This window comes from Microchirus variegatus (assembly GCF_963457635.1).
Source record: "Microchirus variegatus genome assembly, chromosome: 1".
In the NCBI taxonomy this organism is placed as follows: domain Eukaryota; kingdom Metazoa; phylum Chordata; class Actinopteri; order Pleuronectiformes; family Soleidae; genus Microchirus; species Microchirus variegatus.
The window spans coordinates 11,682,707-11,697,381 of record NC_139802.1 but is presented as its reverse complement, the minus strand read 5'-3'; the positions used below and the strand labels follow the sequence as shown (position 1 = coordinate 11,697,381).

At 42.1% G+C, this 14,675-nt stretch overlaps 3 protein-coding genes across 3 annotated transcripts; 1 reads left to right on the top strand and 2 right to left on the bottom strand.

The window, feature by feature from the left end:
* Window positions 1-342: 342 nt before the first annotated feature.
* Window positions 343-1,845, bottom strand: mdh2 (malate dehydrogenase 2, NAD (mitochondrial)). The gene has a single exon (XM_083886882.1). It carries the CDS (start codon window positions 1,723-1,725, stop codon window positions 712-714), a length of 1,014 nt encoding a protein of 337 aa, XP_083743008.1. The 5' UTR covers window positions 1,726-1,845; the 3' UTR covers window positions 343-711.
* A 1,682-nt stretch (window positions 1,846-3,527) lies between these two features.
* On the top strand, window positions 3,528-7,746 carry LOC310928106 (E3 ubiquitin-protein ligase rnf146-like). Its single transcript, XM_083890591.1, has 3 exons — window positions 3,528-3,643; window positions 4,282-4,340; window positions 4,870-7,746. Exon 3 carries the CDS (start codon window positions 4,882-4,884, stop codon window positions 6,046-6,048), a length of 1,167 nt encoding a protein of 388 aa, XP_083746717.1. The 5' UTR covers window positions 3,528-3,643; window positions 4,282-4,340; window positions 4,870-4,881; the 3' UTR covers window positions 6,049-7,746.
* A 1,055-nt stretch (window positions 7,747-8,801) lies between these two features.
* Window positions 8,802-11,311, bottom strand: echdc1 (enoyl CoA hydratase domain containing 1). Its single transcript, XM_083900585.1, has 6 exons — window positions 11,232-11,311; window positions 10,716-10,891; window positions 10,450-10,592; window positions 9,753-9,805; window positions 9,343-9,423; window positions 8,802-9,239 (listed from the first exon to the last, which is right to left on the bottom strand). The coding sequence occupies exons 1-6, from the start codon at window positions 11,294-11,296 to the stop codon at window positions 8,822-8,824; spliced, it is 936 nt and encodes a 311-aa protein (XP_083756711.1). The 5' UTR covers window positions 11,297-11,311; the 3' UTR covers window positions 8,802-8,821.
* Between the last annotated feature and the right edge of the window lie 3,364 nt (window positions 11,312-14,675).

Genomic DNA, 14,675 nt, shown 5'->3' with positions numbered 1-14,675 from the left:
TGTCATTTAGAAGTATACCATAGGATCATTTTGGACATCATATTCTGGATTATACATATAAAGTACACAAAAAGAAAGAATTGCAGTGATAAAATAAAGTCCTAATAAACAACTGTGACCTTTTTATTTTTGCAGGGTCAAAACCATATAACACAACCAGTCACTTAATTTTTCTGTTAAAAAGATAAACAAACAAAAAAACAAATATGATGAAATAAAACAAATACGACTTATCTGGATTAGTTTCATGAAAAGAATTTTAACATCTGATGGCTCAGTTTATGGGTTAATGCGGTTGAGCCCAAAATATTTAGGTAAATAATAAAAACAAGAAACACAGGATTAATTTTTTAAGCAAACCGTTTTATTGTTGGAGTGAATAATTTGCTCATCAGTAACATTCAGTTGGCATGATGACAGTATTTCCGACTTATTTCATTCAGGGGAGAAATCCACATAAATACAGACTGTCCATGATAAAGATTTTGTTTAAAGTTGACGTTTTGTATAATATAGATAAATCACCGTATAGTATGTACACAAATAAAGTTGTGAAATAAAGAGGATCTTGATGCTAAAACCAAAACAAAAAAAGAGGAAACACTGTGACAGACCATGAGCTTTAACAGATGCCTTTTAAATTAAGACGGATCAACGACAGCTAACATATACAGCTGATGTTGGATTTTCAACTATCTAAGTGCCTCCTGTTCACTTCATTTTGGCTGCAAAATCCTCGCCCTTCTTGATTGAAGCCTTCAGCTCATCCATGGCTTCGCCCACCAGCTTCTCCTCGAAGGCGGACAGCTTTCCCAGACCAAGATTCTTCTCAATGCCGTTCTTTCCCAGGAGAAGTGGTGTGGAGAAGTACTTGCTTTCCGTCTCCTCGGATCTGACAAAAGCACACTCCACAACGCCCTCCTTTCCATTCATGGCATCCAGGACGGAGAAGGTGAAGCGGGCACCAGCATAAGCCATGGAGAGGGTTGCAGATCCAGCTCCAGCCTTGGCCTTCACCACCTCTGTGCCTGCCTCCTGGATTCTGCCAGTCAGTGTGGCCAGCTGGTCAGCAGGGAACTCGACCTTGGGTGTGCACTGGGAGATCAGGGGGATGATGGTCTTCCCAGCGTGACCTCCAATGACCGGTACATTGACACGAGCTGGGTCAAGGCCTTTGAGCTCTGCCACAAACGTGTTTGCTCTGACAATGTCCAAGGTTGTGACACCGAACACTTTATTCGGGTTGTACACGCCATGCTTCTTGAAGATCTCTGACAGAATGGGGATGGTGGAGTTGACAGGGTTGGCGATAACGCAGATCATAGCTTCGGGGCAGAAGCGGGCGCAGGCATCGGCCAAGGTGGCTACGATGGTGGCGTTGGTGTTGAAAAGGTCATCACGGGTCATGCCAGGTTTCCTAGGCACACCGGCGGGAATGACCACGACATCACAACCACGAAGGGCAGCGTCCAACTGGTCGGCACCGATATGGCCGCTTAACTGGGCCTTTGTCTCGATGTGGCTGAGATCTGCAGCCACCCCGGGTGTGTGAGCGATATCATAGAGAGAGAGGTGACTCACCAGGGGGCTATTCTTGAGTAGCAGGGAGAGCGGCTGGCCTATGCCGCCCGACGCTCCCAGCACCGCAACCTTCGCGTTGTTCTGGGCCGAGGTGGACAAGCTCCGGGCGAGGTTGACGGTGGGTCTGACGGCGCGGGAAAACATGTTCTTTGTTGCTTATTTTCTTGATTTACAGGAAACCGACAGTACCACAAGAGCCGCTCTCCTGAGTGACACCAACGTCCTCTAGCCACGAGTGAACAGGAAGACCCGTAAGTTGCCTTGCGTGAGAATAAAGGTCGTATGACGTGTACGTCAAAGTACGTCAGCGCGTACATTTACGTCGGCGTCTTCGTCCCGGGTTGCCAGGTCCGCTGTTTTCCCGCTATGAGTCTATTTTATGACGTCCGACAGACTGTACACTTAGAGGTGTAGTGCTGCCCTCTACAGTTAGAAGATGTGAATCACAGCTCAAAGTTCCAACACCCTTCTTCTTTTCCTTCTAATAAGAATAATTATTATTATTAAATTATTCAACACAGCAGATATACATAGCCTTCCATCGCAGATCAAAGCAATTCTTCTTTTTTTCCCAAAAGGTTCTGTGATTTTATATTCTTGTATACAGACCAGTTGGATGAAGCAATGTCAAACTTGCTGCCTCAATGGCATGGTGAATATTGTTCTCAGTATTAAAAATGTATTTTAAAGGAAACGTGAAAGCCTAAGATATTTTACAGCCCATGTTCTCAACCTTGTATAGGCAACATAATTCACAAACTCAGTAGGGCAGGCCCTTGATTTCCTGTCCTACAACATATGTTTTTAGGAGCCAGAAAAATTATCTCGATCAAAGTTCTTTTATCTTTTATCTTTTTTGTTTGCATCCATGGTGTTGCATCAATTACATCTTATGCAATAGAACACTCTCACAACACCCACCAACACATTCAGAGTGCAAAGGTCTGCTGTTTGCAGCTGTAATTTAAGATTATAACCAGGGGCAATAGTTACAGATTACGTGCGCCTGCAGACTGTCTGAACCAGACAAACCAGTCTGGGAGTTTCACCCAGAGATGAATCATTTACCCATGTTTTAATTGTTCCATATAATTCAGAATACAGTTACATTCGTGTCTTTATAATGTAAAAGCTTTTAATTTAATCATCATTATACATGTGCTAAACAAATTAAGCATAAACAAAGTCTGCAGTCAGAGAAAACAAGAGGAAAATAAATGTGGAGGTTGTGGTGAGGTCCATACATATATATATATATATCTAATATCCACATATATTTCAACAGATTCCAGGAACAACATCTGAGATCTCTGTCCAGTCCTAGGAACAGCTAAGAAACCCTCAGGCTTGCAGGCCTCTGGTAGAGGAGCCAATGTTGGAGTTTTTAACAGAGCACACAAGCACCAGTTTGTTTTGTTTTTAAAAACACTTCACTGCAAAGATGTCGTGGCTCATCTTTGTATATGACATAAACAGTCATTTCTGGTGATGGCCTGATACCTTTTTCAGTGTCTGATACATATACTGCTATCACAGCCTTGAATATCCGATACCATTATCAGTCCAGTGTGCTTTGCTAAATATTGTTTCAGCTCACCCTAATATCTTTATGTCATGCAGGCAAGGTGGAGAAGGAAAAGGGAGAAGAGCAAGCACAACAATTAGTGAACATTTATGGACCTTGGTTAAGTTACTCTAACAGGCAAACTGCTTTTAATGCAAGTAAACAGTATAAAAGTATTAATGCATTTTGTGCTGTTTTTGTAGGAGGGTGGTGTTAATTGAATGACATTATATACATATATGATCTAATTTTCTTCACAATCAACATAAAATGTGAAAATATGTATTCCTATAACACATAATTGCGCTGAATGTTTTACCTCAAATACCTGTGTTTGCCACACAAACCTGGCAACCCTGTCTTTATCTCAGCTTCTTCTTTGCGGAGGAAAACAAAGCCAGTCAACATTGAAAGTCGGACAAATTAGCATCGGGAATTGTCGCCGTCACACTAACTACAACTGTGGAACAGACGAGCAGAGTTGAATTTAACCGTACGGTAAGTTTACACAGTCTGTGTGGTGAGGTGGACATTTCTGTCCGTTGTTTATGTCCGCCCTGCTGGAAAAATACGCTAGCAGCGTCAGAAGAACTCCGTCTATTTGCTGGAGAGAGAACGCTGCCCTCAACGCAGGCTACAACAGGTCTCATCGATCGTTGGTGGCTTTTGTGTCAGTGGAGAAAACCCCTCTCTGCTCATTCGAGCTGTGATTGTCACGACGACAGCGAACGTCTGTTTTTTGAGTAGCTTGAGTGAAGCTAACGTTAGCTTAACAAGTGCTACTGCTGGTCCGTTCCTGTGGATCGTTAGCTTTTGACTTAGCTGTGTCCATCATTAGCCCTGTTATGAGGCCAAACGGGTTAACACAAACCTGTGGTCAGCTGTTACTGCAGCGTGTAGTTAGTTAACAGAGTATTCCTTTGTTCCGCAGACTTAAATACTCGTACATATTAGTAGCTTATCTGTTTTAACAACAGGCTAAAAGAGCCAATTGTTTGACACATGACAGTTGAATGATTCGCTTGTCCACTGATGTATGATGTATTTATGTAAGGGTTAAGGCTTGATGTTGTCCATTTCTTGTTGTGAGACTAAAAATAATCATATTCTGAACTTATGCTCTATTCTTTTGGCAGTGACACGTTTGATGGTCCATCAACTCCACTAATGATTCATTAGCATTAAGCTACTTCCAGTAAGTATCAAAATACATGTCATTGAGGCAAGACAATGTAGGATGTAGGACATTGTCTTGCCTCGCCTTGTGTTTGATCATGATGTCAATTTGTAAACAGTTGAAATACTTAAATTACAACCACAACAATTGATACTGATAATATATTTGGGTATGTCTCTGGTATTCACTTATGGCAAACCCAGCCTAGACATTATCTGGGTGAATGTTCACAACAGCAGGAGACCCTAGAGGTTTCAGGCAAGGGGGCAGGTGGGCTTGAACATACAGGATGTAGGTCACTTGTCCATTTATAGGATCCACTGTTTCTCTTGCGGCATTCCCACATGAGCTCACTCCTCACACATTATCTGGAGATTAGACAATTTAGCTGGCAGAATCTCTTGAGAAGAGTGACAGTTGCATTCAAACATACAGACTCTGCACAATCACAGGAGAATCTCAGGTCCGAAAGCCCCAGAAGTTTGTTTGTATATGTGTGCTTGTGTGTTACACATGCATAATAATCTTAATTTTGCTCAATCCTCAGTACTTCCTAAGGATGGCTAGTTGTGGGGAGGTCGACCACTCCGTTAGCTCGCTTCCATCCAGCAAGAAAGGCAGCAGTAGTGGTGGTGGAAGTGGGAACAGTGCTGATGCATCATGCTCGGGCTCCAGCGCTTCATCTCCAGCTCTGTCTGTACCGGAGTGTGCCATCTGTCTCCAGAGCTGCGTTCACCCAGTCCAACTGCCATGCCATCATGTCTTCTGTTTCCTGTGTGTGAAAGGAGCATCCTGGCAGAGCAAACGCTGCGCTCTCTGCAGACAGGAAGTACCCGATGATTTCCTAGAAAGGCCCACACTTCTCTCTCCAGAGGAGCTGAAAGCATCGGCGGGAGGTCGCGGCGGCGCTGCCAGTGATCATGCTTGGTATTATGAGGGTCGTAATGGTTGGTGGCAGTATGATGAGCGAACCAGCCGCGAGCTGGAGGACGCTTTCTCCAAGGGCAAAAAAACAGCTGAAATGTTGATTGCTGGTTTTTTGTATGTAGCTGATTTGGAGAACATGGTGCAGTACCGGCGCAACGAGCATGGTCGTAGACGTAAGATGAAGAGGGACATTTTAGATATCCCAAAGAAAGGAGTCGCAGGACTGCGTTTGGACACTGAGGGTGTAACTGGAGCCATCGGGGCAGTGGGCCGTGAAAACTCTGCTGATGGGGCTGACACCACATTAGCAGGTGTACAGCAGCAGGTCACAGGTATTCCATCTGTGGTTACAGCCCCTTTAGCTACTGCCAGACCTCCAACCTCTCTTGGTGGTCAGCCTGGTACCAGCGCCAGCCCCTCTCTAGAGGATGCTCTCTCACAGCTTCAAATCAGCCCCAGGCCCACTCCCTCTCATGAGCGGCCAGAGGCTGGGGAAGGAGAGGAAGAAGAGGAGGAGGAAGAGGAGGAGGCTTCACCCTCCAGGTCCTCTGATCCTCACACATCTGTGGACGAGTCTGGCTCTGGAGACTGGAGCGATGATGAGGAAGAGGGGAATGATGATGAGGAGGGGGGAGATGAAGAGCACGTGGAGCTGTGGGAGGATAGGCCAAGAAGGCAAAGACTGAATCCAGAGGACAGAGCCCCCCCTGGTGCAGAGTCTGCCTCTCCCCCTTCCTCATCCAGTAGCAGTGGAAGGTCCAGAATGCCTGATGGCCAGTGTACAGTGACTGAAGTGTAAAGTCGTTCCATTCCACTAATTTATTCCTGACTTTATGTTGTCTTTTACTCAGTCACAGATCGGATGTGGGCAGATGGCTTGGTACAGGGGAAAATTACACGATTAAAACAAACCAAACTAACCATGTTTTTATGTAATGTACTAAATTTTAGCAATCAAGTCGTATGGCTCACAACGATCTGTGCGTATCTGTATGACTTGTTTATACCCAGCCACTCGAGTAGATTTACTGTTGGGTTTTATGTTCAAGCACTGAGCATTATAGTAGTAAAACACGAGGTGCAGCTTTGCAAACATGCAGACGAACATGCACCTTGTTGCTTTTAACCATTTCATCTCGGTTACACAATTCTCCACAGAGCAAATCATGGGAGGTTGGTGTAAAAGACTTATCATGGTGTTCGCACGCCATGAGTCTGCTCACATTCAGTCACTCAGTTGTAGACGTATCAAGTCTGAACTTTTTACATCCCAGACAAGTGCAGCTTTAAAGAGTAAAGGGATCTGCTAATCTGCTTCTGCAAAACCTTGTGGTTTCTCAATTTATGATCTAATGCTCGGAGGGCTTGCGAGTGTCCCAGACAGATTTGTGATGTGCAGGGAAAGAAGACGGAAATGGAACTATGTCATTTTACATTATTGTGAACGGCAGCATTCCAATCATCTACAGTTTAACTCTCTCAGCTAACATAGTACACAGAGGGGCTTGTTGGAGCTCAAGTCACCTGACCAGTCTCAGAAAGAATTTAATCGTTGAACATGCATAAATAGTTTCTCTACTTCAGATTTATCGAATTGTGTCGTTTTTCCTTTGAATTTCTCAAACAACTCTTAACAAAATGTGTCATTTCAGAGCCGATTGTGATTTGAAGGTTCATTATGCAGGTTAAAGAAGGAAATTCAAGAACACGTTGATACTCTCAAGCTGCCTGGGTAATTTCATTTTACTCCTTGTGTTTTACCACATAGTCCTGTAACTCAGGAGCCCACGAGCAGATTACACCTGCACCTGTGTGTCTTTAAATTCAGATAATCTGCCTCAGCTTTCTGAAATTTTGAGTCAATGTAAAGATTATGAAACCAGTTTGAAGTGAATGTGCATAATAGATGTACATATCAAATTTATTTGATCTTTTCCCATCTTATAATAATTGGCATTTCAATGTGAAGTATCAGTGCTTTTCTTTGAAAACTGTTGAAGGCTCCGGATCTTATTAGTATTCTTATGGTCACTAAAGTGTTCTCAATTGGTGTGTGTGAGTTTTGTGGTTTGTGCGTGTTTGAAGAGAGAGTTATTTAGACACTACTGGATGGAAAGATGTTGGAAGTGGATAATTTTTTCAGTTCAGTTTAAGTAAATGTTTTTAATTTGTTGGGTTTTTCTCATTTCTTATGGTTGTGAATTCTTTTACTTTCGATGTCAAAGGCAGTAGGAGAAGAATAACATGCCTGCTATAAGGCCACCCTGCAGAAAAGTTCAACTTGTGTCATTTTTATTTTTCCTTACATGCTTACATCATCCACTTTTAGACTTCTCACTCTGAAAATTAAAGTTTGTGTATGTTTTTGCTTGGCAAGTTTTTTTTTTTTGTTACATGGTTTGTAATTTAAGAATAAATTGTGACATTCTTCATCCTAAAAGGATATTGTTGTGCTCCTGTCTCATTGGTTGAGGGACTAAACATTTATATCATCACACTAACAACTGATTCATACATTAGGAAGTTAAAAAAGGATGCCTTCAATGAGTCTTGCATCACAGCATCTTCTTTGTTCTTTAGAAACAAGTATATGAACTGATATAATTGATATAGTCTGTGTTCTGACCACACCATCCATTCAGACTATGACTGAATGTCTGAAACATGACCTCTAGAAGAGGAACAGGAGATAAAGGCCTGGTATTTTTCAGAGACTTGCTCCGTTCTTGTCATTTGTACACATTTGTGTTTCTGATGCTTAATTTGCTTGATGTGGCCCTATGTTTCAGTAAGTTTCTCATTAATAGATTAGAACCACTGTGTATGGCTAGAAAATCAGGAGAATAGTTCTGTAAAAATGTCCCAGTACAACAGTGGAGGTGGTTGAGTCAAACATGACACATCACGAGTACAGAGGTAGAGTATGTGAAGGAAAATCTGTATTAACCTACAAAACTGAGCTAAAAACAGAAGGACTGCGGCAGTATTGACTCTCATAGGTCATCCTGCAGACAGACGCTACTGCTTCATGATTGTTATACCTCAGTATCGACAGCATCTGTATGCCGCTATCTGTCTGCTTCAGGAAGGCTCAGCCAGCTCTGACCTAATCATTGACATAATCACATTTCCAGAGGACCTGGAGTTAAAATAAAAAAGTTTTAGGAGACAAGGAATATCTTTGCTATAGATCCGTGTTGTCATTCATACCAGAAAAATAGACAAAACACTAAAGGAAATTATAGCCACGGGATGATGCAGCATATTCACAGCTTTTTCTCATTAATATATACTATTACTGAGGGGAAAATGTTAACAAAAAAGTCCTTGTGCACCATCAGTCAACACAGTAATGACGAAAAACTGTCACCTCATGTCAAGTTCAGTATTTTTTGTGATTAACATAACTGCAGAATCCAGTTTGTGAAACACCCAAAGGCAGAGGGGGCCTGTGCATTGTCAGTCTCTCCAGTGATAATATAACAGTTCTTTGAGTGGCAATGTAGAACGTATGTTGGCCTGGACCAGGCTTTTCAAACTGTTTTCTGTTAATCTGAGGTGTTACCACCAGGTCATTTATGTTTGGACTTACTTGCCAGGGCCTGCAGGTTAGCCGGAGCCCCCCACACTGTCCCAAATACTCCCATCTCAGTCCTGAGAGCCTCAGACAGAGGGAGCTCTCTCCCTGACAACACCACCTTCTTCACGGCCCGAATCACAGGCGCGGGTCCTTTTGTATAAGTGCTGAGCCACTTCTCAGCCTGTTGCAAATGAGTCCCTGGAGCCTCCACTGTCTGGGCATCCTGCACGACTCCATCTGCCAGTCCAATCTGTAGTCCAAGTTTGAGATCCACTTTCAGAGCACCACCAAGGAGCTTTAATGCGTTCTGGCTTCCGACAATGCGGACGAGTCGGGCACCACCTCCCCAGCCTGGGACCAGTCCCATGTGCTTATGGACAAACTGGATCACACTGTCAGATGCCATTAACCTACAAGTGAGCATTCATTTAATTACTTGCATACAGAAGGTAAATAGATGAATAAATTGTCACTGAAGTGCTTTCTTTTGTTCCCTTTAATAAAAATCATTACCTGAAATCACAGGCAGTGGTGAGTTCTGCACCTCCTCCGAGCGCCATCCCCTCCACCATAGCAACAGAGATCAGAGGCAGCCTGCACCGAGAAACTTATTCTGTTACCATACCATTACATACAATCTTTTTCACCGAGCAAAGTTTCAGAAGCAGGACCATACATCAACTGCACATCGGATCATCTGGCATTGCTATAAATAACCTCCAGACTGATTCCTCCTCTTTTCATTCTCATTTTCTGAAACCACATACCAATGCCCCTCCGTATGTTCGTGAGGGTGTCGGCGTTCTCCCCCAGCACAACTCATACTTTCACACATCTTTATTCTTTACATGTCCATCCTTGCTAATAAAAATCCAGACTGGTTTCTGCTGCTTTCACAATTCTGTGTAGATTATTAGGATTACCTGAGTAGCCTCGTAAGCGTGTTCTGCATGAACATACTCATCTTCATCCCATCCTAAGAGGCAAAAGAAACATTATTGGCATCCAAATCAACACATTTGAGTTCACAGATTTTTTTCTGAAATAAGATCTTTTCAGGCAAATTGTTCACACTGTTTTTTTTTTGCATCTAATTCAGTCTGATTTGTGACAAGAAGACACAACAAACCTATCTAAACAGGTTGCTTTGTTCATGATGTAGTACCCACGTACCCATGTTTGTGCCACCACTTTCAAACACAACGCAGGAAAAATGGCGGTGTATCATCTCTCTCGATCATCAAACTTGCAAATCGCAGAAGAAAAACTTGCAGTGGAGGAGACTCATTTACATGTGTGTTCTACTTCATAGTACAGCAGCAAATACTTCCAGTACTTCAGTCACTCTTGCTGTCGGGTGTTGTGTTAAGAGTGACAAAAAGACTATTTCAATTCAGATTTGAGACACCAGAGCATTCAGAATGAGATGCATCTGAATCAACTCAAAATGTGGTTTTGAATCAGATTTCATTTAGTTTTTTTGCTGTCCAGGATAACATCTGGATTTGCACAAAATCAGATTTTTCTGTAATCTCAACAAGACCCAAGAGTATTAAAATCACCCAATCAGACATTCTCTGATATGAATACAAGAGGAGAGATATCATTTTACTACACTACCTGTGGGTTTGATATGGCCCTGACAGCATTGAGGTCTGACCCAGAGCAGAAAGTGTCAGCAGCACCACAGAGAATGAGGCCTTTGCCGTCAGTCCAGTTCTCCAGCTGGCTCACTCGTTCCTCCAGATCCACCATCATACTGCCTGCAAGGATGGCAGAGCTCTGTTTAAGCAAAGCAACAAACCAGGATGCAAAGTGAAGTGTGTCACTGCCTGAATTTTAAATCCACACGAAAATCACATGTCTGATTTGAAGAGTCTCCTAACCTGAGAGGGCGTTCATGCGTGACGGGTTGTTGACGGTCAGCACAGCTATGCCAGAGTCCTGTTTGAGCAGATCGATGGAGCCGCCAGGAAAAGCCTGGAGCTTCTCCCTGATCTCCGCCTCATTAAAGGCATGAACCCTGGAGTAAACCCCACTGCTACTCTGTCTCTGCAGCAACCTTAAAGGAACGGTCAAGGAAAGGTCATTTATACATCAAACAAATGTTGTCTGCCTTCAGAGTTGATGTTTACATGACCAGATGTGTACTTTATGAAGAGACAATATGCATTATTTACAAAAACATCTAACACAACACTGGGCTCTCAGTGAATAATCATAACTATAAACCAGAATTATGCTAGCAAGTTCATTTTGTTGATGTGTTGGACGTGTTTACATTTCAGTTTGTGAACAAATGCTGGGTTCCACTCTGTACACTTGACTTGATGTTCCATTATTTATGACTTTATTTACTACAACCAGAGAGGTGATAAACAATGTTGACAGGACTCATTTACCTGGCCCCGGCTCCACAGACACTTCTGCTTTTGAGAATTTGCAGCCTCACTGCACAAAAAGCCATTCTCCTCCTGCTGCTGATGCTGCAGAGACACAAATAAGTTTGAAGAAAAGAAGCATAGCTACCGTTTTAGTCTTGTAAAGCAAGTGTTGTGCTTCTTATCAAGCTCACTGTTTCCCGAGCACGTAATGAAAATGTAACGTAGATAAACATAAAGTACTGAGTGTAACAGAGGAGATAAATTCCTGCTTTACTGCAGAGTCTCCAGAGTTTATTTAATTCCGCATAAGCGTGTAACTTAACCTTAAAAATGACGTGGTTTTATCGTGTCTTTATCACGCTTTACATCTTTATTACACAGCCTTGAGTCAACGGAAGAAACTCATTTTATAAACAAAATGCCGACACTAACCTTTGGTGGCAGTCGTATGGTGTTACTCTCAAATACGTCCCCCTGGAAACAGAAACTCTCCGGAAGATAGGGAACATCCACACCCACATGACTGTTCTTGAAGGTCTCCACAGGAGGGCGCTACATGATTTTACTTCATTCATAGAGACAACATAGGTTTTTTGTTTTTGTTTTGTTTTTGTCATTATTGTTTTTATTTTTATTACGTTAACAATATTTAAATATACGAACAATACGGAAATAAGACAATGTAGAACAAAAAATAGCATGATATAAAAAGCTAAATAAGACAACAATAAAATTAAGTATTGTGAGACATTTAAAAAAAAAATTAAGAGAGCTTGGCTAATTTTAATGTATGTATTTATAAGATATACTCTTCAAATATGCATTTGGACAGCAGTACCCGTGGTTGTAACTTTAATCCTTGTAATTTATTCCTATATACACAACATTCATCAAGCAATAATTCTACAGTTTGATAATAACTGTGATTCATTTCCTTTTGGTCAATGCACTGCTCAGCGAGAGCTGCTCTTTGTCACACCTCTGTAAACACAGACAACTCAGAGACTGGCTCCACGCACATGTCCTTATTCAGTAGTATTGACAAGAGACTTTATATAACACATAGTGTGCAATTATATTAGTATTGGGCCCCCCAAAAAAGGTTTTTCTTCTTCCTTTTGTTGATGTGCAATGCTGTGATAGATGATTTGATTCATGTGTGATTCACCAGTGAAGTAGCTGAATCTAAAAGCCAAGACATGTCCAAGTATTTCTTATGTTTTATTGTATAAGCAAAATACAATCAGATTTGCTGTTGAAGACAACCTTAGAAAATGTGGCCCTTGCTTGCGGATTGGTGCTGCTCAAGTCCGTCCAAAAATGTGTAATATTGTACCAAGAAAGGTTGATAAAAGATGGGCAGGAAACAGAGGGAGAGAGGGAGGTGCAGACTTTTCATGTCCTGTCCTCTGATCTACAGCTACTGGGTGAAATTAATCCTTCACTTCTCTCCACGTATATTTTACTGCTATTTGCAGCCTTGACCAAAAAAAGTCTATGAAAACAAACTAAGGAACCAAACTACATTTATGTGTCACTTGGTCCAGTGAGGATTCCTGAGCTATGCTAAATCAAATTGTAAGTGCACAGAATTATAATCATATATCAATCATCAACTCTCTATTCTACTTTAGACGCATCTCTTGACAAAGGAAAGGCTACCCTTTAAGTGCAACCATTAAGATCACTTAAAGATTATTTATTTATGACACTTTAGTGCTATTATTGACACCAGTGTCAAGTGTTTTTTCCTTAAATGGGTGTTTTTTTCTCTCAGTGGGACTAAACTCTGAATGACAGTCCTGCAAACATTAAAAGGTCAACAGCAAGAGTACAGTGCACTGCATCCAAGACTGGAGAGGGAGACATCTCTGCTTTAAGGCCCACACCTCTCTGGTCTATTTAAAAGTGGGGAAGGAATTTGAAAAGGTCGGTGGGACTCTTCCCAAACAAGCATTCCAGACACGCTGACTCCTCTTCTTGTTCTGTACAGTAGATTTAGCTATGTCCGCTTGGCCACAACCTGTCTTTACATATCATTGTTTGAAGTGAAGCACCTGGAGGATGTGATGGTTCAGAGGAATGCACTTGTTAGTCGCAGAGTTATTTTTTTTGCATGTGCAAGTGATGATCACGCTGGTTTCAATGTGTGATGGACTGGCAGTAGATCAAAAATGTTTCTCCTCCTTCAGGAACTTTGGTTTTCAAGCATTTTAACTGCTCCTGTCTTCATTCATTCATCCTCTGCTCAGGCCTTGAAGTGGATTTTTTGATTAAAGTCAGGCAGTCTGCTTTATGATCCGGCCGGATATCAATGATGCAGCTGCAGACTCTGTCTGATAATGGAGGAGTGGCTGAGATAACACTCTGGATAAAGGCAAAGAGAGCGAGAGAGCGGAAGACAGAGAGGGGTATGAACACATGGAGTGCATGCAAATCTGTCACTGTGTGTGTGTGTGTGTGTGTGTGTGTGTGTGTGTGTGTGTGTGTGTGTGTGTGTGTGTGTGTGTGTGTGTGTGTGTGTGTGTGTGTGTGTGTGTGTGTGTGTGTGTGTGTGTGTGTGTGTGTGTGTACAAGGTATTCCCTATGTTGTGGGGACACATTACGGGGGACTTAAATCAAGTCATAACGTAAATTACAACATTTAAAAGTGAAGCTATATTTTAAAGTTAGGCTGAGGTTAGGGTTAGGTTGAGGTCAGGGGTTCAGGGTTAGGATTAGGCCAGTAGTAATTATGGTTGAGTTTAGAGTAAGTCTCCAGGAAATTAATGCAAGTTAATGTCCTCTCAAGTCATGTAAACCTGTTTGTGTGTGTGTGTGTGTGTGTGTGTGTGTGTGTGTGTGTGTGTGTGTGTGTGTGTGTGTGTGCGGTCTCTAAAGCAATGCATCATTGTACAGATCGATGTGTAGCTGTGTGGTGCTCCACAGGAAGTCAGGAAATTCACTGCAGTCAGCATGGCTCTGTGCCAATTCACAAAGATAAGAAAACACACACACACACACACACGATTTCTAGAATTATGAGGACAGATATCAATCAAAGATTCCCTAGTCCCTTATCCGATGTTTCACCGTTTTAACTAAACGCCTGAACCTAAATTTTAACCCCTGAAAAACCAAGTCTCAACCCTTTTGAAGTTCTAAACACACACAGAGAAACGCACACAGAGAGAGCGAGATCAGATCAGCCAGTAAAAATCTATTTCAGGGGAGGAAGAATGGCAGGTGCCAGAAACTCTTGGACGTGGACGTTTCCTTTGAGGAGTGTTGTGAAGACAGCGGAGCTGAAAGACACAAAGCCAGGAAATGCAATTATAGAGGTCAATGAACACTTTTCCACAACAACAGCATCACGGATGTTACTGTAGACCACTAAAATGCCATAATTAATTTTTTAGTGTGCATTGTTTCTCTGAAACCACATCTGAACCAGTATCACATTCACACAACACAATTAATAAC

What these genes read in the sequence shown, in the direction of transcription:
- mdh2 (XM_083886882.1), bottom strand. Translation starts at nt 1,725, where the DNA reads ATGTTTTCCCGCGCCGTCAGACCCACCGTCAACCTCGCCCGGAGCTTG.
- LOC310928106 (XM_083890591.1), top strand. Translation starts at nt 4,882, where the DNA reads ATGGCTAGTTGTGGGGAGGTCGACCACTCCGTTAGCTCGCTTCCATCC.
- echdc1 (XM_083900585.1), bottom strand. Translation starts at nt 11,296, where the DNA reads ATGGCTTTTTGTGCAGTGAGGCTGCAAATTCTCAAAAGCAGAAGTGTC. An exon ending in GTCTGTGGAGCCGGGGCCAG is followed by an intron (nt 10,892 to 11,231) that starts GTAAATGAGTCC and finishes CGTTCCTTTAAG; the next exon opens with GTTGCTGCAGAGACAGAGTA. An exon ending in ACGCATGAACGCCCTCTCAG is followed by an intron (nt 10,593 to 10,715) that starts GTTAGGAGACTC and finishes CCATCCTTGCAG; the next exon opens with GCAGTATGATGGTGGATCTG.